This window comes from Sparus aurata, chromosome 23, assembly GCF_900880675.1.
Source record: "Sparus aurata chromosome 23, fSpaAur1.1, whole genome shotgun sequence".
In the NCBI taxonomy this organism is placed as follows: Eukaryota; Metazoa; Chordata; class Actinopteri; order Spariformes; family Sparidae; genus Sparus; species Sparus aurata.
The window spans coordinates 24,349,197-24,373,273 of NC_044209.1; the positions used below are offsets into that span (position 1 = coordinate 24,349,197).

General features: G+C 40.1%; 1 protein-coding gene across 1 annotated transcript; it reads right to left on the bottom strand.

Moving 5' to 3' along the window:
• Window positions 1-75: 75 nt before the first annotated feature.
• Window positions 76-22,339, bottom strand: LOC115575246 (uncharacterized). Its single transcript, XM_030407125.1, has 22 exons — window positions 22,098-22,339; window positions 20,065-20,340; window positions 19,665-19,991; window positions 18,959-19,180; window positions 18,547-18,774; window positions 18,178-18,441; window positions 15,542-15,811; window positions 15,279-15,437; window positions 13,698-13,904; window positions 13,338-13,574; window positions 10,975-11,176; window positions 10,453-10,480; window positions 8,773-9,109; window positions 7,171-7,443; window positions 6,720-7,055; window positions 6,304-6,564; window positions 5,888-6,042; window positions 2,282-2,405; window positions 1,409-1,675; window positions 986-1,318; window positions 640-894; window positions 76-547 (listed from the first exon to the last, which is right to left on the bottom strand). The coding sequence occupies exons 1-22, from the start codon at window positions 22,153-22,155 to the stop codon at window positions 540-542; spliced, it is 4,827 nt and encodes a 1,608-aa protein (XP_030262985.1). The 5' UTR covers window positions 22,156-22,339; the 3' UTR covers window positions 76-539.
• Between the last annotated feature and the right edge of the window lie 1,738 nt (window positions 22,340-24,077).

The following is a 24,077-nucleotide window of genomic DNA, read 5'->3' on the forward strand; positions in this document are numbered from 1 at the left end:
TAGTTTTGCTCTCCTCCTTTTTCACACTTAAAAAAGGAGTAAAAGTAGGGTAAAGTAGGTATTTAAAATACAATATTAACATTTTTCACAGTTTTACTTTTATTCATAAAGATAAGCAAATCAAGAAACGGTTCATATTTACAATAATGGACTGCTGATCTTAAACATTCAGTATTAAAATTTGTACATTAATGATAATGTAGTCATCATTTGCTATATCCAGACGAGCTACACGTTTGCTATGTTACAAGGTCAAATAAGACTAGCAAAAATATACATTAGATACAGGATATCACATGGACAGCACACAAAGTGATCTATATCCCTAACCCCAAATCTACAACCTATCAGTTACCAAACATCGTATATTCAGATCTCTTTTAAAAATATTATATCTAATTCTGCCTGATAGCAAGATCCTCATAAATATCTGCTGAATGCATTGTCTTTTCTGTCTCCAAAGCTGCAACAGAAAAATCCCCTTAGTTGAGTTTTCCTTGTTTGTGTGGTCATCTGATCCCATCTGGAGATCTCTTGTTTCAAACCCCTACATAAAAGCAACAGACGAGCAGATTAGAATGCAGTTTAGGCTGAAGCTTGCACAAGTTGAGACATGCACACCTCACAGTTCCCTTTTACCTTTGGTATTGGCCTTGACGATGAACTGCTTGCTCTTCTTCTCCAGTGTATTGGAGGCGGTGCAGGTGTAGGTCCCTGGCAGCAGTGAGGAGGAGGTAAGAACTGCTTCATCCTCCATTGTCTCCTGAATGGGACGGGAGGATTGCCAGCTGTAAACAGGTGTGGGGTTACCTGTGGCGGTGCAGTTCAAGGTAATCTCAGTGCCTTGTATAAGCTCCAGAGATTCTGGTTCAGGACTGAGGAACGTTGGGGGAACTACAGAAAAAGATCACAGGGATTAGATCATCATCATACCATCATCATTGTATTATCTCTCTTTAAGGTTGTGAATACCTTGGTGACTTACAGTACACAGAGGCATTAAGAGGCTCGGAGGTCACAGTCGGAGGTGGTTGCGGTCCCTCTGGTCCGAGCTCCAGCACCGCCACACACCTGTACTGTGCTCCGTTCTCCGCTTTGGTTGGTGTGACGACGAGGATGGAGGACACTTGGACGGGGGAGGAAGATGTGAGGTCAGAGAAGGAGTGGTTGTAAACCTCGGTTTGCCCTCGGTACCACCTCAGGGTGAGGTACTGAACGGGAGCGATATTCTGGACCTCGCAGAGCAGCTGGTACTCTTTTCCCTCCACCATGGGCCCGGTGTGGTTCACGGGCCTGATGGAGACGCTATCTGGGGTTTCTAAACGGATGATAAACAGAGTTCAAGTCAGTAACCAGGTTCACAAGTCATCCACGTCTATAACGTGTCTCATAGCAGGAGATGGCTCACTGTAGAGGACGAGGTTGAGTTTCTCCTCACACTGTCTCGGAGCTGTGAAGAACACCCCGTAGCAGATCGGCTCCTCGATCCAGTCGATGAGACTGTCCACCTTCCACTGGACGGACAGGTCCTGTTGGGTATGGGAAGCACTGATGGCCGATTCCCAGCCGAGGACTCGCACGGGCCGAGCGGCCTCACAGCTGACCGACACCGGCTCCCCGAAGCCCACCACGACCCTGGAGGGCTTGAGGATCAGGGAGCAGCCTTCACCTGACACTGAGACATACAGGACAGCAGCAGCCGTCATCAGCACAGCCAGTTTCATCACCACCGACCTCTTGTAGCACTTTCATATACAAAAACAAACAGGCTGTATGTACCTGTTATGTAACCCTGTTACAACACACACACACACACACAGGACAATCACAAGTAACAAATCAGGAGTCCTGCCTAATATTTCTATAGTACACACATGAAGCCTCACCTATTACTGAGTCTACAGCTGTCTAGTTAATTATTTATTTCTACATTATGGCAACAAGTCGTGCACTTTGTAGGCCTGTTTAATCTTCACAGAGTTAAACCTACATTGTGCAGAATATAACGCAGCTACTTAGACACACATACGCATATTTTGAGGCCACAAGGAGCTTTATCCCACACAAGCCTGCATGGAATGTGTCTAAAGGAAAAACAAACCGGTGCTGTGCTTGTTACACGGATGGTCGTTAAGATCTGCGCTCATTTTTATCAAAGATTATAGGTCATAGTTAGCCTACGTTACGTTACCACTTTCCAAAGAAAACGACCGCTCCAAACATCAGCTCTTATCCCAACAAGTGCGGAGAAAAAAAAAACACGTTGCCTTCAGCGGCTTACCTGAGTAAATCATGCACAGCGTCAGGATCCACTGCACAAAGTTGTTTCCCATGTTATTTTCTGCACCGAGCCGTCGATTCAGGGGCGAGAGAAAAGCAAAAAATTCCAACTTGAACAAGCTTGGCTACCCTGCAGGGAACTATGTTGGAACAAAAGGGCCTCCTTCATCCCAGCTGACTTTGGGGGTGGGGGGTTAAAGGGAAAGAGGGAAATTTAACAGGTGGCAGGCCTCAGAAAAACACAGGCCGAGCCTCTGAACTGCAGGATCTTCCAGCAGGAAATGACCCACCAGCACTTCACTGTGCAGATAATACTGTGATTAAGATATAAAGTTAATACATAAATTGCCCATTTTCAGTATCAGCTTAATTAAAGCCAAATGTAGATCATAAAATGTAGTAAACCAATAGATCACATTTATATTCATTGAGATGCCTTCCAATAACATTTTATAATAACCACCAATAATAAATAAATATAATAAACTTTAGCTAAGAGTTATTTCACTGATAAACAAACCCTTACCTTATAATGATGACATAAACCTTATAAATACATTTTGTTGTAAAGCTGCAACAACATTATTTGGGTTTATAAAACCTGTACACTTTCTTCATAAAGTGTAATCACTATTAACACAACTTAAAGATTTAGGGCGCAATATGTTACTCAAAACAAATGGAGTGACTGCTAACTGCTGCTCAGTGTAGCTGCTTTAGCAAAGTTAGCCGTGCAGCTAGCGGTCCAGATGTGGAGCAGGGGGCACCAGGGGTGGGTTGGCGTTTATACTGCTAGCAGAGGAACTTCGGTCAGGTTAGCTGGTTAGCATGCTAACTTCAGTAGATAGCCCTGCAAAAACAACCCATCGTTGACATTAAAAGTGTTTTCTTCGCATTGCGTTGATAATTTTGGCACATTTTTGAAGGGTTTCGACAAAATCCTACAGCATGCACCTTTATCTCGAGATCAAGTTCGGATCATAAAACCACCTCCGGAGCCCAAACTTTCTCTTCTTTTCTACTCGGAGAGAATAACTTTCGACTCATGTACACCTCCTTTAAATGGGAAATAAGTCTGAACTAGACTTTATTATTTATGATATCAAAGCCCATCACATTCCAGCCTTAGGCGTGTCTATGTTGCTTTCAAACCAACCATTTCATCTCTTGTCTTGTTGTCTGGCTGTGAGCAAAAAGCCTGTTTTCCCCCTCTGCTTGCATGCTTGTCTCCTATTGCTTGTGAACTCCATGCTTTGTGAGATCCCAGCAGGGCGGGAGGAGTATTGGTGTTGTGCAGCATGTAGCTTGTAAGCCCCACACTGTGACCAGAATGCTACACAGCGTATCCGCTCTGACCGCGACTGCAGTGGAAGAGACCAAGTAATCGGATGCTTTTCGGTGTATTTATGGAGAGCACAGCTGGGAATCTCAATGCAGATTACAGTACACGCTCACTTCACTTTGAATATGCTGCTCCTTCATGCTCTCTGGAGAAATATGTTTCAAGCCTGTGTGTCTATAATAATAACTTTTTTTTTTTTTTTTTTAACTCCATGACAAATTGAGCAATATCCACTCAGCCAGGTCGCTATAGCAACACAGTCAGAGCATACACAAACAGTGCTTTCTGGCAAAATCACCGAGTGGGAATGACAGGGACTGAACATAAAGAACATGGTTTCAGGAAAAAAAAAAAATAAAAAAAAAAAGGTCCATACTGGCAGAATAACAAATTCTCTCCTTTACATTCACTTTGTTCAGCACTAATTAGTATGGCAGTCTCAGCACTGTATAAGACAGATTGAAAGAGAGAGAGGGAGAAAGAGGGAGAAAGAGAGAGAGGTCCAAAGGGCTGACAAAGAGTGGCAGTGAAGCACAGTAATGAAAGACACCGGTTTGACTTGATCAGTATTCTGCCTCAGGATGTCACCGACAGACAAGTTAGCTTTATTTAAAATCTAATGTACACACACACACACACACACAACACATTATTAACACAGCAAACTGTCAGTCTAACACGTGTTTTTTATTGTCTTGTACTCAGGTAATTCCACAGAAGCAACTGATTGTCTCATCAGATGAAGGCACATTCCAGAAATGGCATGATCAGTGCAAAAATAATTCAACATTTCGGAGCCTTATCAGTGCATACATAAAGCTTAAAAAAAAAAATATATATATATATACAGAGCAAATGAGCATAATATATGCATCAAATTAATGATAACAATAAAAAACATCACTGTCAACATTATGCCCAACTGCATAAAAAGCACCCTCAAGTAATTATTCTTTCTGTGTCTGGTATAATTTGTTCAAACTAAAAAAAAAAAAGGCAACAAAATATACCTGAGCAATCATGTTTTGCCTTAAAATTCAGTCTTTGAAGCTATGACTGAAAAAAAAAATATATAAAAAGATTAGAAACAAGGCACCAATGGCTGTTGACAGTTAAGTCGTACCGATTCTTAAATCAATGGCTTACAATCAGACAGTTAAAGTAATAAAAATGTACTGCAGCTACTGGCCTCCTACCACAGGCGAGTACCAAAGCATAGATCATTTGACTTTACAGGAGAGACAAAACAAAAACCTTTCCCATACTCCATAATCAAGTGGATTTTAGTACACTTGATGAGCAGTATTTGGGTATTTATTGACATTTTTTAAAAACTGTGTAAAAATGTAGTGTAGTTCCCTTTGGCATCCAATAGTTCTGAGTGTTTTGGTTTTTGATTAATGACTCTGCATTGGTTCAAAAAAAAAAAAAAAAAAAAAAGCCTTTTCCATGTCAACATTTCATCACCATTAAGTCAGTTTAGTGTCGGTCAAGTGGGTTCAACAGAGCTTTCTTTGCTGGAATAAACATTCCCACTGTAGTACACAAATTCAAGAGTCATTTGATTCAATCAGTGCGTTTACATGCAGCTAAGCAACGAGGGTTTGATTTAGCTCCTCACATTCGTGTATGTGAAGGATAGGGACATCAGAAAGTGAAAGTATCACTGTGACAGGAGAGTAGTGTGATTAAAGGAGAGGTAACTTTTCAAAAATAATACCAGCAAAACCGAAACTAACACTGGGCTACTTTTAATATCCTGACGCACTCATGTTCCGAGGAACAGCTGCGTGTGTGTCTGCTTGTCTTCTTACTGTGCTGTCTGGACACACACACACACACACACACACACACACAGGAAAAAAAAACTCTGGAAGTAGTGTTAGCTCAACAGTTGAAACATGTGAGTCATGCTTCCAAAATAAGATCAGGGGTAGAACAGAAATCTGATTACTGTAAAAGCAGCTCGACAGTTTTCATGTTATTTAAAGGAAACCTGATTTCTTGAGTGCATGTAAAGCGTGCACCGCTTGTTAATATAACAAAAGCTCATTAGTGGAGTTTGTAAGACAGCTGATAGGATAATGCATTGTTAACGCCACAGCGTTAGCAGAAGTACATCAAATCGCGCATGCAGAAGAGACCATGCCCCCAAGCCTCGAAGAGTCAAGAAACTGATACGTCTCCCCAAGCACAAATAAAAAATTAAAATAAGGAAACATTTCCATTGTCAAGGCATGCAAAAGTGTATTAAAGTCAGGCTCATACAGGTCCTGATGAGGTAGGCACTCCTCTCTGATAGCTGCCTTTGCCGCATGAAAAGGAGCCGTCAGGTTTCACGAGGAAAAATCCAACAATGAAGAGCACGGCTGCGACGACCAAAAACACTCCGAGCAAGGCTGCAAAGATGGTTCGATCGCCTGTGGGAGACGGGAGTTTTGTTATATTCTCTCTCTCTCACACTTAAGAACTTCTGGTCTTTAAGCAGAGGAGTTTCTCTTTTTGTAATGCACTACACATCCCAGAGCAAAGACTGAAATGAAAAAGACAGCCATTAAAATCCCAGCAGTGGTTCCAGGCTGACTTCCTAGTGGGGAATAACAACATGAAGGAATTATAGAATAATTAACACGGCAAGACAATGAAGGAGTGGAAAAATGAATTTAGAAACAAAATCTTACTTTCGGCTTCGATGACAGTGAAAGATTTGGTCGTGGAGCCGCGCGCATTTGACGCAGTGCAGTTATAGGACCCTGGGACCTGGAGGGTAGGGCTCAGAATTGGTTGATTCATGTTCTGATCCCCGTTTGCCTTTCGCACAGAGTCTGGGACGGACCAGCGGTATACAGGCTTCGGATTTGCTTTAGCAGTGCAATTTAAAGTAAATCCGCTACCAGCCATAAATTCCACAGTCTCATGTTGCCTGGTGAAGACTGGACGGTCTGAAGAAACACGAAGAATGTGAAGAAACAGAAATTAAAATACAGACAAAGAGAGAAAAATGAAGAGAAATTACATTTGGAGAAGTGAAATGCAGAACATAATCAATCTCATCTGTGTTGGTTAAATTTAAATGGCATTGAATTTTGAAACTTACACAGTACAGTCAGTGCATGTGCCTTTGATAGGACCGAGGGAGGTTTTGGAGCCGCCGGCCCAAAGTTCAGCTCTGCCTCGCACTGGATCTGAGTTCCATCATAATCACCACTGGCCTTCAGCTCGAAGACGAATGTTTTATCGATCGGAGTGGGTGCACTCGGGTCGCCCGGCTTAAAAGTCTGTGTATCGATAATATCTTTTCCCCTGAGCCAGTGCACGAAGAGTTTTTTTACCGGTGCAACTTTAACAGTCACACACTCTATGAGATACTTTTTGCCCTCTACCAAGGGGCCAAGTTTACTCAGATCAGTTATAGACACAGAGTCCGGCATTTCTGTGTAAAAGAAAATGAAAAAAGTGTTTGACCACAATCATCCCAACAACAGTAGCATTGAATAATCAGAGAGGGTCTGCTTGGCAACCTTACGTAAACTTAAAGAGCTGCTTACTGTAAACGGTGACTGGCAGGTATTTGAAGCACTGCTCTTCGCCAACATTGACGAAGCATTGTGGGTTAAAATGCCAGTCTGTAACGGAGTCAACTTTTAGGGGAAGAGAAGAGACCCCCGCTGTATTAGGTACACCTGCGATTGAAGACTCCCAGCCCATTCCTGTTATAGGGTCGGACGTTGAAGTGCAGTTGGCGAAAAAGGGGCCTTCAAATCTCACCACAGCGCTCGGAGGGCTCAGCTCAACCAAACAGGAAGAACTCACAGCTTGTCCTGAAAGTAAACAGTCTGTATTAGAGCTTACAGCCATGTGCAACACATTGTTTTAGTCTGGATTTTGTCCTTGATAACAATGTAAATGCATGTTTTTTTAATTATAAAACTATATAAACACTCATTTCTGGTGCTTAAAGGGGCAGATCACACCAAAATCAAATATGCATGTTTTCTGTCTGAAGTGCCATTTATCTATCTCAATTGTTTATGAAAAAATAAAATACATATTTGAAAAACTCAACAGCAATGTCTTTTTGTGGAAATCCTGACAGTTGCTGCAAGATCAGTGATTCCCGAAGTAGCAATCGTCATTTTTTAAATTAAACTTGAAATTACTGTGGACATATATGATATCAAATATGTCCATTAAAAAAAAAAAAGTAATCAGAACTGCTAAAACAAGAGAGTTAAGTTAATTGTTCTCCTGTTGTGTTGAGGTTTGTTTACCACAAATATATATACACCACCGACAGACCTTAGCCTACTCTGCTGGGTGGCACTGCAGGAACAGACATCATAATTTATATCGCGTCAATAATGGGGAATTGTGCCTGCGTGTGTTGAAGGATATACAAGAAGTTCACAAGATGTTGTGCACATGTGGATGAGTCATTAACAAGAATAACATTGGCTTCGGCTCACATTCACACAGAATTGTTCCGTGTATGAAATAACATTTTCTGTGAGTCTCATGGGCCGATCAGAGTTATGTTTAAAAGTTTGGGTTGACCCCAGGAGATTTTCAAATGTCAAGCTGGGGCATCTAAGAATTATTATTATCAATCCCAAGAGACGACTAGGGCTCCATATATTTCCAAGGCTCAGCAAATCGCACAAAAACAATGCAGATGGATGAAAAGCACAAAAATATGTATTTTTGAGTTTTGGGTGAACTGTCCCTTTAAATAAAGACCATCCTTACACTTGTTTTAAATGAATACAGAAACAGTTTTCATGACAAAATGACACAGATATGACAGTGAAACAAACTGTAAGGAACTGCAGGCTATCTTTACAAATCTATTTCCTTGTGAGCTGCTGCCAAAATGACCAAACTGAGGTTTTGGTTAATAACTAAGTCCCCTAAATTTTACACACGAAGTAAAGTTACTGTCGCTGAAGCTGTGGAAGAAATGTTTGACAGAACTTGGTTTGAATAAGCAAACATTAGATCATCTGGTCAACGTTCATCCAACAATGGGCGTAGTCCAGTGTGATACGTCGCAGCTGCAACTTTCGCTCTATAAAAGACCAAGCGACGAGGCAAACATGTAAAAGTTAATGTATTAATCAATAAACTTTATCGAACAGGACAGAATCAGTTACCTGGCCACGCCATGAAGACGCACACAATGAAGAACCACATGTTGATTTCACCAGCGTGCCAACCTTCAACTCTCTCACTGATTAAAAATGTAAAACCGGTCCTGTTGACACTCAGGTCGCTGTAGATACGTGTTCTGTTCGTCCTCTCACAACTTTCTGAGTTCATACAAGTCCCGAAAGCAAAACCAGTCCTCCTGGTGCGTTTACGTGTTCCTCGGAAATCTCCATAACGACCTTTGCAGCGGGGCTGGGTGGATGTAAACAGTCTGCTACACTCAGTTTTTGAGAGATGAGGCGGGGCTGGACTCAAGCGGGGACAGTTTAAAGGAATAGCTCGTTATTTATTTCTGCTTTCTTGCCAGGGTACCACTCTCATTTTACCTGTAAGTTAGCCAGTATCCTGTTAGCTTAGCTCAACGTGAAGACTGGAGTGGGAAGGCCAGTTGCCAGGCAACCAGTGTAGACTCCAGGAAGTAAATCCTCTCATACTATTGTTAACATTTCGGCATTGAAATGTTTTTTAAACGACCGTGCCTTTTGTTATATATGTTGTTGTTTCGTGAATTAAGATCATCCCAAAGGTTTCCAGCATTATTCAAACCAAGACAATCCTAGTTGTATTCAGGTTAACGGTCTGTTTCATTCAACCCCCTGTCTAAGCTGTCAAACCTGTCTATTTGAATTTAAAGTTGTTTTTTTTGTCACAAGCCTGTGATCTGAAGTGGATATCCAAGAAGAAGAAGAAGAAGACTCCTCTCACTCAGATGCACCACTGAGCACCAAAGGAATTCATTCCTGCCTGTGGTCATTAAACTCTATAATGCCTCCCTAGAGAGTCAGAAGTCAAGCAAAAATACAGACAATCATTCTTTTTTGGGGGGGGGGGGGGGGGGGGGTTTGTTTGCACTTTTTGCACATTATTTAAACTGTACATTTGATCTTTTATATATTGTATATATATATTTATATTTATATTTTGTTCTTAATATATGTTGCTTGTATATCTGGAGTGTGTGACAAAAAATAATTTCCCCCTGGGATTATTAAAGTATTTCTGATTCTGATTCTGATATAAGCAGCTGTACAGTTCAGTCTTGTTAGTTCTGATCATACATCCGTGCACACCAAATATATTGTGACCTATAAGATTTAAATAATGACGCAATCTGTTTGAAAAGCCACATTTTTAATATTAAAATACAGTTTCAAAAGAGTCACAAATATTTACAGCCTTATTCACAAACGTGTTGCAATGTCCTCATGTCATTTATCACAGGTAGGATTTCATTTCTACTCGCTCATTCCAACATTTGCAACGTTTATATACCTGCAGTCCATTTTCAATACTAAATTGTTCCATCTTTACTTTTTCTCATAAATAAATATAAAATATTATCCTGAATATACAGTTTGATAGGCATAAGGCAATAATGCCTGCAGTCATTCATACAAACGCATTTAACTGTTGGACAAAACAGTTTGGCCCATAGGGCCAGAGCCTGACACAGTATGGCACTACAAAGGCCCAGGCACAGAGAAAGCTACATAATCAGAAACAAGTGCAAACTGGCTTACAAGCACTAATGAAGGGATAATGGGCTCAATGAAAAATATGCACAAGCAATGGTGTCCATTAATAGAGCAATACTGGTCTCCTTTTTCACAGATTCAATGTCACACCTTCAGAGAGGCAGACACATCGGGCTCACTTCTTATATGTTGCATGTAAAAATAATAGATATAGAAATCTAAGTTTGAGTGAATATTAGGGGGCACAGTTCTTTTAAACAAGCATTATTGCATCGAAGGTCAACAAAAAAACATTCATAATCATATCAAATTCCCTTCGTGCTCATGAAAAAATATCAAAACATTTTCTTTGGAAGGTCAGAGCCAAAGTGTCCCAGCTCCTCTTCTTCTTTCTGTCCAGTGAAAAGTGGGCAAATCCAGTAGTAAATATAGATTGTACATCTCAAGCCAAAGGTTGCTAACATTACTCCATGTGGGGTAAAATAGTATTATATGTGAGAAAATAGACGGCCGAGTGTGTGACGTTTGTAGGAAAAATCTGATTCCCAAACAGTCGGGCCCGCTGGTGGAGTGGTACTCAGGCCTTTAAACACTGTAGTTTGTGTTGGCAGAGAGATGCAGCTCATTCAGAGTGGTCAGCTATCCATCCGGTGCTATCAACACATGACCCGCTAAGACAGTTTGGTCATAGGAAACTGCATGTCCCAGCCGTTGTGAGCCACGTTGCCATTGTGGGCACTGAGTTTGGCATTTTTAAGATTGTACCGGCGCATCTTGGTGTTCTTGTAGTAGATGGAGTAGATGAAGAGGAAGATGATGGAGATGGCAACAACAGCGACAGCCACAAATCCAGCTATGAGGGGAAGGTAGTCCTCTGTAATGAAATCAAACAGGCAACACATTAATGCCGAAGTTTTTTTTTTTTTTTTCAAATGGCTATAAACACAAATGTAACTGGATCAAAATGTAGCCATTGCTGCCAGGGACACATGCTTGTCCAGGGTTTCGAAGTAAGGCACGTGCTTCCTGTCAAAATCTCAAAATTATAAATATCTGAAAAAAACATGATGCAGGCATATTGTAAAGCTCAGGTTCAAGGCGATTCATTTGTCATTATAAAACACAGGGTTGCATGACAAAGTCAATTTGTAACACTTTCATGCTGCATAAACATCTGACATATTTAGTTATTTATGCCATATAAATACAGTATATACAAAAACACAAAGGCTTACACCGAGTAAATAATTATAATGTGCATTTTAAAATGTTGGGTCTGGGTTAATATAAACACCATGACTTATGAACTAGAGCGAGATTATTAAAAAGTTGTTTGTAAAGCAATCTTTCTTTGCATATTTTCCACGATGTTAACATGCCTAATGTAGCAGCTCAATCATGCATTTTAAAATTTGGGTGAGTGAAACCACCTGCATCCTTTGCTTCTGATATGAAATTCTGACAGTTTATGTGAAATTTTACTCCTAAGGTTCAGTTGTTTTTCAGCTTGCACTGAAGATGCACTTTAAAAATAGTTAAATTAAAATTTTGTTAGACATCTGACCCTTAAAAGGTCCAATTTGTAAGACAGTTGATTGCTGAGTCTGAGTCCAAACTTGTCAAACATTGTCACCACCAACCCAAAGCATCAGCATTTGGTGAGTTGAGAATGAGACTCAACAATCTACTATTACAAATTGGACCTGAGGAAAGAGCCATGCATACCAAGAACAATAACTTAAACAATAACTAAAAATACATAGTTTTAAAAAACGTTCCGACTCAAGTAGAGTCCACACAAAGAGTATAACGACAGTGGCAAATTATATTATGAAGTTCTCTTTCAGAGCGATTTGATGAACACTAGAAACACTGACAGCCAATCAAAATCCATCTGAATCTACAGGGTGTCACATTCATGACTTATTAAACCGCTTATGTGACTTAATATGAGGCTGTAAATTACACATTAGAAAATGTTGTTTTACCTGAGAGATAATGCCAAATGGGGTCCCTGAAGTTTGTTTTGTCTTTACTGATGTCCTCTTTGACGATCGGCAGGATAATTAATGTCGACTCGTCCAAAAACTACGAATAAAGTTTGTTTTCGAGAGACGACAACTCTTGTAACAGAGAGTTGGATTCTGCTAACTCGTCTCATCATTGAAGAATCACTTGCGCCCATATCTTTCTGGTTTTCTTTTTGTTTCATAGCTTACCGTCCAGCAGTAACAAGGGACAAGTCATCACTATCTAGTTTCCGGAGCGTCTGACACGCTGGGGAGTGCAGGACGTGCTTGGCGCCACTGTTTACAGAATGTTCTCGTTAATCAGTGTGGGTGCTCACATCGTTATCACTAAAGTTTAAGCTTTTGTTCTTGGTGTGGACGCTGCTTTTGAAAGGGAACACAGGCTAATTGCATTTGTATAAGTATTGTGAAAACAAGGGAGTCGGTCTTACAATAATATCTGACAACAGAAGATGTGTTATTGCATACAGAAGCTTGATATTTTCAACAAACCATACCAGAAGATCCAAACATTCCACCGGCCTTCTGCCTTTTTGTGTCTGTCTTTGTGCGCAGACAGCGTTGTATCATCACGCGCAGAGAAATCGCGCAGGGATATTTTAAATACATTTACATGGCCGGAAAGAATCCTTCGTGAAGCTGTGTGACATCTGCTCTGCTGCTCTGTTGATCATTTTCATGTATTCGGTCTGATAAGAGGTTACAGATCACGCTGACACAGAGAAACTGTGCGTGGAATTACTAAATAATAATTTGCAGATGCTTAAAACCTCAATTCAAAGCAGAAAACGTTCTAAGCAACAGAAACCCATGAAAATTCCTAAACGGTTAGTATATAGGGGAGAAGAGCGGAATATGTATTTATTAGCCTTCAACCCTTCTGCCAGACATCTGGTTTCCCTGTGAGGTGTTTTATATATTTAGGAAAAAAAGACCTATTATATATTTTAATAGAAAGGCGTGTATATTTTCTTCAACAGAGTTTAGATTAAAAGTGTTGTTTACCTTTTAGAATCACTTTGACAGCATAGGAGACGGAGCCGACTTCATTACTGGCGCTGCAGTTGTAGACACCTGCCTCATTCACCGAGAGTGTTTTTCCAGACACAAGGTGTTTTTGGCCGTCGAACCACTGGATCTCTGGAGGCGGGTTACCGCTAGCGTTACAGACAAGCTCCTCGGGATAACCTCTGAACAATGGGATCGTATGAGGAAGTTCTGTGGTGTTAATCCAGGGCTTATCTGTTGAACAATGATGGCAAATAGAGCAAAATGAGTATACTAATATTACAGTTCAACTTCGTCCTGCATTACAGTGCTGTCTTAATCATGACTACTGAGCAGTGATTGTGAACGTGATCTCACAGTGGACAGTGATGTTGATGGGACTGGACATCTCGCTCGGTTCAATTTTTCCAAGTTCCAACACGGCCTCGCATTTGATCTCTGCTCCATTGTGTGTTCTGTTCAGATGGAAATTGATGGTCTGCGATACATTCATCGGGGATCGAGTGACATTGAGGTCACAGTCTGTGTCCTTCTGGGGAAAGCAGCCGGTCGCATTCATTGTTTCTGATGGAGGAAAGGGATTGTGGAGAAAATACAAAGTAAGAAAACGATTTAAAAAAAGAAAGGTTAATTGTGTTTAAGTCTATAAAAACTTTCTTCTGTTGTCTTTCACAGTTCTATCAACATTCAGTGAGGTCTTATTTAACTTCTAAACACATCTGGAGAAAAAAAGGCACTAAAACTTGTTACCGGTGCCAAAACCTCTGTTAAATACGCTGCATTTTATATCACGAGTCAATAGAGACAGAGCTCAACAAAGTCCCACCCATTCTAGAGGGATAAACAATTCATCACTCTCCACTGACTTTGTGTTGCGCAATAGTGGATCCAGGAAATATCATCAGCAGGAAGAATGGAAAAACTGTGGGATCCTTACACTCAGCTAACTTGTGTTTGGAGTGCGCATTTTGATTTGGAGCTGCAAAAACACTGAATTTGTTTTGTTGGTAAGAGTGTGAAGGTCTGCTGTATCATGTTCCCCTGCATATTCTAGAGCCTGAGCCTAGACCACTGTATGTAAATGAATACAGACTTGTATTATTAAAAGAATACAACCACAAAAACCACCTGAAAACCACCTTATTGTTACAGTGTCTCAGAAACTGCCAAACACTGATGCAAATAGGAGATAAGTTGGTGAGAACCTCTGGTTGTTTTTGTCTGTGGTCGTCGTGTCAGTGAGAAAAACTGTATCACTTTAACACACCTCACAGAACACAGCACTTATAAAAAATGTATTTCTACTAAATCATGCTGGCTGTTTAATGAGCAATATCTGATTTAGAAAAGGAAATGAAGCATTGCATCATTAGGATAACTGATGGTTATTAAAGTTAACTTCCAATGTTCACACTTCCACAATTTAAATAATCTACAGTCTATCATCTCAATAAATGAATTGTGTAATACTGTGGTCATTAAAGGTATAATTTGTAAAATATGGGCCAGAATTTAAAGGCAACATTTATGTTTTCATTTTAATATGGAAAATAAAGGCAACAGTGTTTCATTACTTGACATGTTGTGAGTTTATTTAGCTTATATATGACACTAATGTACGTCATGTGTTCGCCAGCTGGAACAATGGGCTAGTCGCTTAGCATGCTAACATCAGTAGACATCTCTGCAACAGAGTACATAGACGTCTTCTACATATCAATCACACTGATGTTTCTTCACTCTCTGTTTATAATATTAGTTCATTTTTTGAATGTGTAAAACTAAAATTCTGGTCATGTCTTACATATTGCTTCTTTACCTGTGTGATTATAAGTTTGACTTTTCCTACATAATGGTTCCAATTAAAGAATATTCATTTATGTAAGCACATGTCTGTATAGCGTTGGACTACAAGTTTAACAAGCTCTTGTAGATTACCGTTACTTGTGAAGTTTACGTTCCCTATGTACCACCGCACAGTGAGGTTTCCTGCAGGAGCAACGTTGGTGATCTCACACGTCAACTGGAAGTCTACGTCCTCCTTCACCACCGAGCCTGCGTTGTCCACGAGGAGGATGGAGACACTGTCTGGTTTTTCTGGAGAGACGATTTTATGGAGTGTAAAAAAAAAAAATCTGAATTTCAGGAAACACATTTAAAGTTGATGACGATAAAGTATTAAATAAACGAGCAAGACATACTGTAGAGAGTGTAGTCTAAAGGTTTCGTGCATTTCGGTTTCCCAACGAATTCCCCAGCGCAAGCGGGCCTCGGGTCCCAGTCTTGTTGGGTGTCAGGCGTCCAAGTGACCCTCTCAGTGATGTTGCGCTCCGGAACCTTCCAGTACGGTTTTTTTATTACGTTTGTGGATGCGGTGGTATTTGGCTGGCACTGGACTGTCTGGGGGCTGTCTCCATATCGTATCACCATCCTGTCTGGAGTTATTATGACGGGGCATTCTTCGTCGGCACCTGTGGAACGTAGAGCGAGAGCGAGACATGTTATTCCAGTCCAAGTCACACACATCCATTATCTTAACACAACATTTCCACATCCAGCGCTGTGGTGAAACGCTGCTGAACAAAAGCTGTGTCGCAGGAGGCAGCAGGAAAGGACTCAGGAAGGATATTACCCCTCCCTAAAGAGTAGTATGTACCCACTGCCCACCATTCTTTGTGCCGGACCTTACAGCAAAATACATACCAGAGAAATGAATCATATTCAACCCAACTTATCATTCATTTCTAATATAAAGTGTGACAATAATCCGAACAGAAAGATACTGTTTTTATCAGAAAACCATACAGGATGTGGGAGGAGGATTTAAACATTAGACGCCCTACAAAAGGTCAAGAAGCTTATTTATGATCAGACACACCCTCACTGATTTACTTCGGTATTTTAGATTAAGTGTATCCTTTTATTTGAGTTTACGGTGATTTTCAAACTTATTAAATGCAAATACACATGTAAGATAGACAAGTTTCATAGCTTTTTACACCTACCCTTTTAACATTAATTATATTATATAGTTCTAGTATTTTGTGAATACACAGTTCCCTCTCAGGCCATCAGTATTCACAGTAGTATCATTTGTCCCCATTAAAAGCATGTGTAATAAAACATGAATGTCTCTTTGGATTCACTTCATTACAAGCTTCCTCTTCACCCTCCTCAGTTATCTCCTCGTCACTGAGCAGGCTCCATAAACAGACCAGAACAATCAACACAACAACACTTTCTGTTTCACACAAATCTCTCAGCTAAACCGAGACATGGACACAAAAGACAACATGAGCTCTGTCACTCACTGTTAGCTCCCAACTTACTCGACTCTGTCCCGTTAGAAAGCGAGAGCAGCTCAAAAGTAAAAAGCACTGAAAGAAGACGAAGAGGGTTTAAATAATCCATTGGAGGGAAGTCTTCGAGGTATTTTTTTCCCAACAGTTGTCGGTCGTTTTCTGTGACAGTGAGCTTCTCTGAGGTTTCCCGACGCTTCCCCTCAGCTGAATGGGACGAGCCAGCGGCGACTTGTTGACTTTTTTTTGGGAGAGTGCTAAGCTAAGCTATGGCTGTAGCGCAGCTTTCCGCTCCAGGCACTACATCACCGGAGAGGAAACTTGAAACATCCCTCCCCCCCAAACACACAGGGCAGTGGGCACACACACACACGCACACACACACACACACACACACACACATCGTGTCTATAAATGTGACTTGCTAGTTGTGTAGTTCTGCAAGTTGGCTACAAGCAGGGCAGACTTCAGGCGGGGGCACTGCAGGCTTGCTATTAGCATTCATGGATGAGGTGTAGCATAGCAACAATACTTTGTTAGCAACAGACAGATATGTATATCCATGGATACAGAGCAGAACTTCAGTTTACAGATTTTTTTTTCAAAAAAAAAAAAAAAAAAAGGTTTATTGACACTAACAGTGTTTAATTTTAGCTTTTACAGGGTTTGCAAATATTACAGCTCAGAACTAAACAAATGTTAAGATTATCTGCTGAGCCATGCTAACGGCTAACATTAGCATGCTAAGAAGTTGATGTTCGCAGACTCGTTTGCCATGTTCATCTTAGTTAAGTGTGCTAACATGCTTATAAATATAAATTAGCACAAACACAAGTAGAAATGGAATAGTTATGTAAATATTCAGCCAATAATTTAGTAATTCTGTTTATCTTGATAATAAATCCTAAACTTTTGAGTGCTAGCCTGTACATGATGTGACATTTGCATCCTTGGTTACCAACCAGTGAAGTTAAAGCCAGCTCTGACTTATAAAACTACCACTTTATGGTTAAATTTACAACTACAAGTTTAATACACTTTGTGATGTGAAGTTTGATTTAAGGTGTCTATAGCAACTCGGTAAGGCTGTGCTGTAAATGCAAATGTCAGCATGATAACATGCAGTTTTTAATTGATCATAAATCAAAGTATTGGAAAGTTTAAGTTGACTTTATTTAATGCAATCTGCAGTCTGTTTAAATCTTCTGATGTAAACCACATAGTGGCGTTAGCAGAATGTCATGGGATAACTTCATCATCTGGAAACCATGACTGTCCGTGCTAAAGTTTGTGCCAATCCATTCAGGCGATTTGAGGATTTTTCACAGAATAAGTGAAAAGTCTGACCTGCTGCGCTATAGGTAAAGTCAGGAGTTACCTAAATCTGTACGATTCATCGTCTGTACACATTTTCATCAACATACAGTCTACATTGTTATGTAATGTATGGGCGGGCTACCGCTGATAGACGAGCGCTGATTTAATTAATCAGCCTACAACATTACTCTAACGTAGTAGAAACATGATATTGCCCTTACCTCTTACAGTGACTCTGGCTGTTTTGGAGACATTCCCTCTGTCATTCCAGGCATGACATGTGTAGGAGCCTATGTTGTAAGCAGTGGCATTGCTGATGAGCAGACGGGACACTCCATCTTCATTTGTTTCAATCACATTGGCAGTCCGGAAATAAGTCCAGGAATATTTTGGTCGTGGGTTGCCCGTGGAGGAGCACTTCAGCCCCACGGTAGAACCAACATCGACTTCAGAGTCTTCAAGCTCAAGTATTTGTGATGGTGAGTCTAGAGACACCATTTAAACAATGAAAATCAGAGAGAAAGCAAATGCTTGCATTTAAGAAATCGTGCTAATAATAGGTTTTCAAGATTTTCATCAAAATAACTTACATAGGACAGTAATCTCAACTGTGTGGTTGACACTGGACCGATTGTTTGAAGCTGTGATCACGTACTGCCCTGCATCACTTCTTGTCAGTATTTTAGGGAGCTCTACCTCCTCATCTTCTTTAAACCATCTGATCACAGGTTTAGGATAGCCCACAGCATTGCAGGTAAGATTATGAGGAGCATACTCAGGTGCAGTGTAACTGCTTTGGCAAGTCAACTCTGGTCCATCTGTAAAACAAAATGATCCTAGACTTAGAGAGGAGTAAATATACATTACCCAGCCATTACATTTGAAAGGCAAATATTGTACATTCGGCTTCATTTCATTTATTTAATAACATAGGTTACTGAAGAATTACAGAAACAAAATCTGTTTTCATTGTTTGTATTGATGACTAAATGTGATACTCACACAACACATAAACCTGGAGAGTCTTTTCGAAGTAGGAAGAGCCCTCAGCTTTAACAGTGTAATACCCTTCATCCCCCCTTTTCAGTTTGACGGTCGGGTCTGTGCTCTGTCCATCTTTCAGCCATATGACATGTGGGTCAGGATTTCCTGTCACACTGCAAAGCTTCTCCAAAGTATCCCCCTCCAGTAGCTCAGGAGCAGAACACTCTACATCTGGTCCAACTAAACAGAAACAAATAAAGCAACAGTTTATAATATTTTACTTTTATTTAACAGATGAAAAGCAGCTATGACAGAAATTAGACAAGAGAACTGACTGACTAAAATAAGTGTTTTCCCTTTTAAGACATGTACGGTCAACGTCCAAAAACTAGTTCAACTTAGTATTAGTAAGAAATAAACAGCTTTTATTTTCATTAGCGATTAATCGGATGATTCTTTTCTCAGTTATTGGTTTTTCTGAAACTGTCGCAATTTTCTTGAGGTCAATGTGATATCACTGAATGTCTTGTTTTGTCTGACCAAGAGTTAATTGGCCAGAAATTAAAGTAGTACTTTTCTAGTAAACTAGTATAAACAGAAATAGAAAAAATGTAAATGTAATTCCAAACTCCCACACAACAAATTTATAAAACTGACCATTTTAAACAACCTAAATATGGCATTTGGAACTTTTCAAATAGGTAATTGCTCATGATATACTTACAGTACACTTCAATTTTGTACTCTTGAGAAGAGACATTAAATTGTGGCCCTTCTGGCCCCAGGTCCATATATGCCTCGCATCTGAATGTGACTCCATCGTCTTTTCTTGATGGCTTAAAGTTGTAGACGGGTGACAGATTCACTGGTGACCTCTGGGGATTGTTAAGAGTTTCTGTATCCAGTTTTGTGTCTCCTTTGTACCAACTTATATTGAGATTCTGAACAGGTGCTATATTGTTGATGCCACATGTGATCGTAAAGTTCTCGTTTTCTCTCATCACACCATTGATTGCATCGCTGGAGCTGATACTGATCTCCTCTGGGAATGCTGGAAAAAAAGAAGAGGTTATCAGACACCATCATAGTATCATTCTATTCTGTGAAAATAAAGGCAGACTTACTGTAGAGTACAATTTTGGGTTTACTGAAGCACTGGTCAAATTGACTCTCCGATGATGGGTTGATGTAGCACTGGGGAGAGATGTTCCAGTCTGTTAGCTCCTCCACAGTCCAGGTCAGATGATTGACCTTCTCCACACCTGTGCCTCCCATTGGCGCCTCCCAGCCTATTCCTTCAAACATTGTCTCTGATGTGCTGCAGTTGATTGAGACCGAGTCTCCATATTTCAGCACGACACTGGAGGAGCTCAACTGAATGGGACAGGAGGCATGTACACCTGCAGCATGGAGGTGAAGTCATAGAAACATGTCATTGCAATGTTCGCAGTTGGATATTGTGTGCATGCCCACTGTATGTCAAAGACTTGTGGAAGCTGTAGTTATCTAAGAAAAAGGTTGAGGAATTCTGAATCAAGTCAAATAGCTGAAAACACGTCTTCATTAATTATTTGCAATCCTTCTTCACTGTATGATTACTCAGGTGCTCTAAAGCTTCTTCTCCATCATCGAGTTACCATGTAGAAATTTCCTATTCAGAGGGAATATCTTGACCTAGTTTTGCAATATCCTATTAAAAAAAGACATTAATATTTCATTTTTTTTATTTAAAGGTACAATATGTAAGAATTTGAGTTAAAACATTAAGAAATTAACTAAAATTATTTGCAGAATCGATATCAACTGAAGTTAGTGCTTCAAGCTCCCAGGTAAATGTGCTGACTAGCCAAAGGCAGCAGCAGTTAGCAGCAGTTAGCAGCAGTTAGCAATTACTCCGGTTATATGCTGCCCCTTTTTTGTTTAAAGTGTTTCTTACATAATGCACCATTAAAAACAGCAAGCTTTCACCTTTTATTGAATCACTTTCGCTTTTTCTTTTGAGCACGTTTGTCAGCAAAGAGTGAAAAAAACATGCAATGAAAAAGAAAAGAAAGCTTTAGTTTAAAAGAACTAATTCAATATCAGTGGAGACTTAATTAAGTATTAAAAAGGAGTCAGTAAATTGCTCAGTAAATGGAGGGGAAAACACTGCATAACATAACTTGTTGCTTTCGGTTTAAAGTCCTGCTCTGGGTGTCTTTCTGTGACTGTCCCAACGGACCAAGAGCCTTTCATTTCATTCCTATAGGGAACTTCCAATTTTTGTTTTTGTTTGTTTTTTTGTTTAACTTTGATGCCAAGAACAATGAAAAACAGTCAGTCCACACAGACACACAAATAAACAAATAAATAAATAGAAAGGAAAAATTTCTATGTGTATGTGTTGGAATTATTCTGACCTTTAAGAAGGTTCGCAATTGACATAACAAATATTTTCCATACGTGTCCCTCTAGATCTTTACAATTGTGAAAAATCAAAGTAATAAGAGAAATGCAGACTCTTCAGTATGTTCCAATAATGCCAGTAAACAGTGTATACAGGTGTATCTGCAACTTGTTCAGCTCGAATACTTTGCATAGGCACTGTAAATCTAGTCTCAGTCAGTTTCAGTCTAATTCTTAATCACTCATAACAAAGACACCGAAATTAATGAATTAGCTTATTTATCATGGGGTCTTATTCAGTAGTTTTAGTTCAGATGTTTCTGCCTTCGTTCCTGCTGGACTCGAGGGTTTTTTATGTTCCCTTGAGGGATTATCCAGTGTCCTTGTTAAGGATTCTTTCAGTCTCAGATTTAAAGGTCCTGTAACAGCCCTGGATACTAAAACTTCTTTGTCATGGCCAGTTTGCTCTCGGTTCATGCTGAGCTGACAGTCTGTTTCTCCCACATTATGCTGCTCCCTTCTGGTTAGAACAAAGCTCTGCATCTCTGGCACACCGCCCTTTTACCGGCTGCTATTTTACAGTAAATGATGAGCCCACGTGTTGATTACAGGAGCTCATTTGGCATTTTCACCTTCCATTTTACATCTTAAAGATCTTTTTTTACCTCAACAACCTTTGCCTATTATTAACGGCAAGACAAAAATATGGATCACAAACATGCTGAAAATCTACAGATCATCATTTCATGCCAAGAAAGTGTAAAGTGCCTACCTGTCACAGTGAGGAGGAACCCCACAAAGAGCAGAACAAATGACGTCCTTCCACTCATTTGATTTGTTTACTCGTGTAACTCGAACAATGTCCCTTCTGTCGTTTAGTCCAGCTCTGCTCAGCTTCTCTTGTGGGGCTGTGCTGTCTTGTTCCCTCCGTAGTAAACCACTGAAGTACATTCACAGGAGGGAGAGAGAGACACATGCTCTCTCTCTCCCCCTCTCCCTCTCTCGCTCTCTCTCTCTCTCTCCCTCTCTCTCTCTCTCTCTCTCTCTCTCTCCCTCTCTCTCTCCCTCTCTCCCTCTCTCTGTACAGTCACAGTACAGTGTTTTTTTGTGTGGGCTACTTATTCATGAGTCAGTCGGATTTAAAGCCTACATGAGAATTCAGCTGTTCTGATTTACTATGTTTTTTAGCACATTTACATTAACACATGTTTGTATTTAAAGGGATATTCCGGTGTTCATTTAATCCATGGTCTAAATCACCGTGAAACTGTGTTAGACTCCCTCTCGAGAGATCAAGTTAGCAGACCGCTAATTTACGGAGTTTTATCAACCTCAGAAACGACTGCATGACAACAATACACTGCAGTAAATGGATCCAAATATAAACTGCCACCAAAAAGCCACAAATAATGTTCAGAACAGCACCAAACTTCAGCAACAGTACAAATAGGGTCTCAGCACATAGTCCGGGGCATTATAACTCCGCTAGCTTAGCTAGATTTCTATTGTGAAGCTAAAAACAGACTTCAACTCTCCTCCATCAGCTTCCGGGTCGGAGAAGTCCCGACGCAACGATTACCGAGTGCGGTTAGAAATGCTCAATTCTGTTCTTTTCCCTGTCCTCTCTCGATAATAACTGTTATAAACTGGCAGGTAAGACACATATGAACTTTGATTGCTTTCATGAAGTCATAATCTACATTTTCATCCATGAGCCGCGGAACTCTACTGCACTCGGTAATGGAGTCGTCGGGACTTCGCGTCAACAGGAAGCTGCTGCAGAAGAGTGGTAAATTTAGTCAGCTTTTCAGTCGAAATCCAGCTAAGCTAGTGGAGGTTAGATACCCCGGACTATGTGCTGAGACCCTATTTGTACTGTTGCTGAAGTTTGGTGCTGTTCTGAGCATTATTTGTGGCTTTTTGGTGGCTGTTTATATTTGGATCCATTTACTGCAGTGTATTGTTGTTGTGCAGTCGGTGCAGTTAGCGGACTGCTAACTTGATCTCTTGAGAGGGAGTCTAACACAGTTTCACGGTGTGTTAGACCTTGGATTAAATTTACACCGGAATATCCCTTTAATAATGATTAATTTAATACCTTGTCAAACTGAAGAACTGAAGTGTCTTGTTTTGAATTAGACTTATGAGTGCCCACACAAAGAATTCACCCCCCTGGATGTTTCCCCTATTATTGCTTTTCTAAATGGAATCATGGTCAATATTATTTTTGTTTTTTTGACAAAACCCCACAAAACCCCTCTTTAATGTGAAATAAGTGACTGCATAGATGTTCACTGGCCTTTAAAGACAGAATACAACAGAAGCCCAATCCAATACAGAATGTGTGACTTGAAATATATACAGTACATATACATATATATATATATATATATATATATATACACACTCTTTCTGCAGCCTCTGATTTTTCCCAAAGAAAAAACGCTAAAAATCATTGTGGAAATTGGAACAATTTATCTGTTATCTCTCTTTAATTTAACACATCTGACTGTTTTTCTCAAATTTCTGCAGAGACAAAATGAAAGAAAAGAAACGCAGAGAAATTGCTTTCTGCTCTCCGCTTGGGGTTTGTTTGCCTTCTTTCTTTTTAAAATCTAGACTAAATGTATTTCACCACATGAACACAGACACTTACATGATGTTCTGTTTCACAGCTAGAAATACTAAACCCATATTTTAAGGAGCACATTTGATGACAGCGATGGCATCATGGTTCTTTTCTCAATCAAGC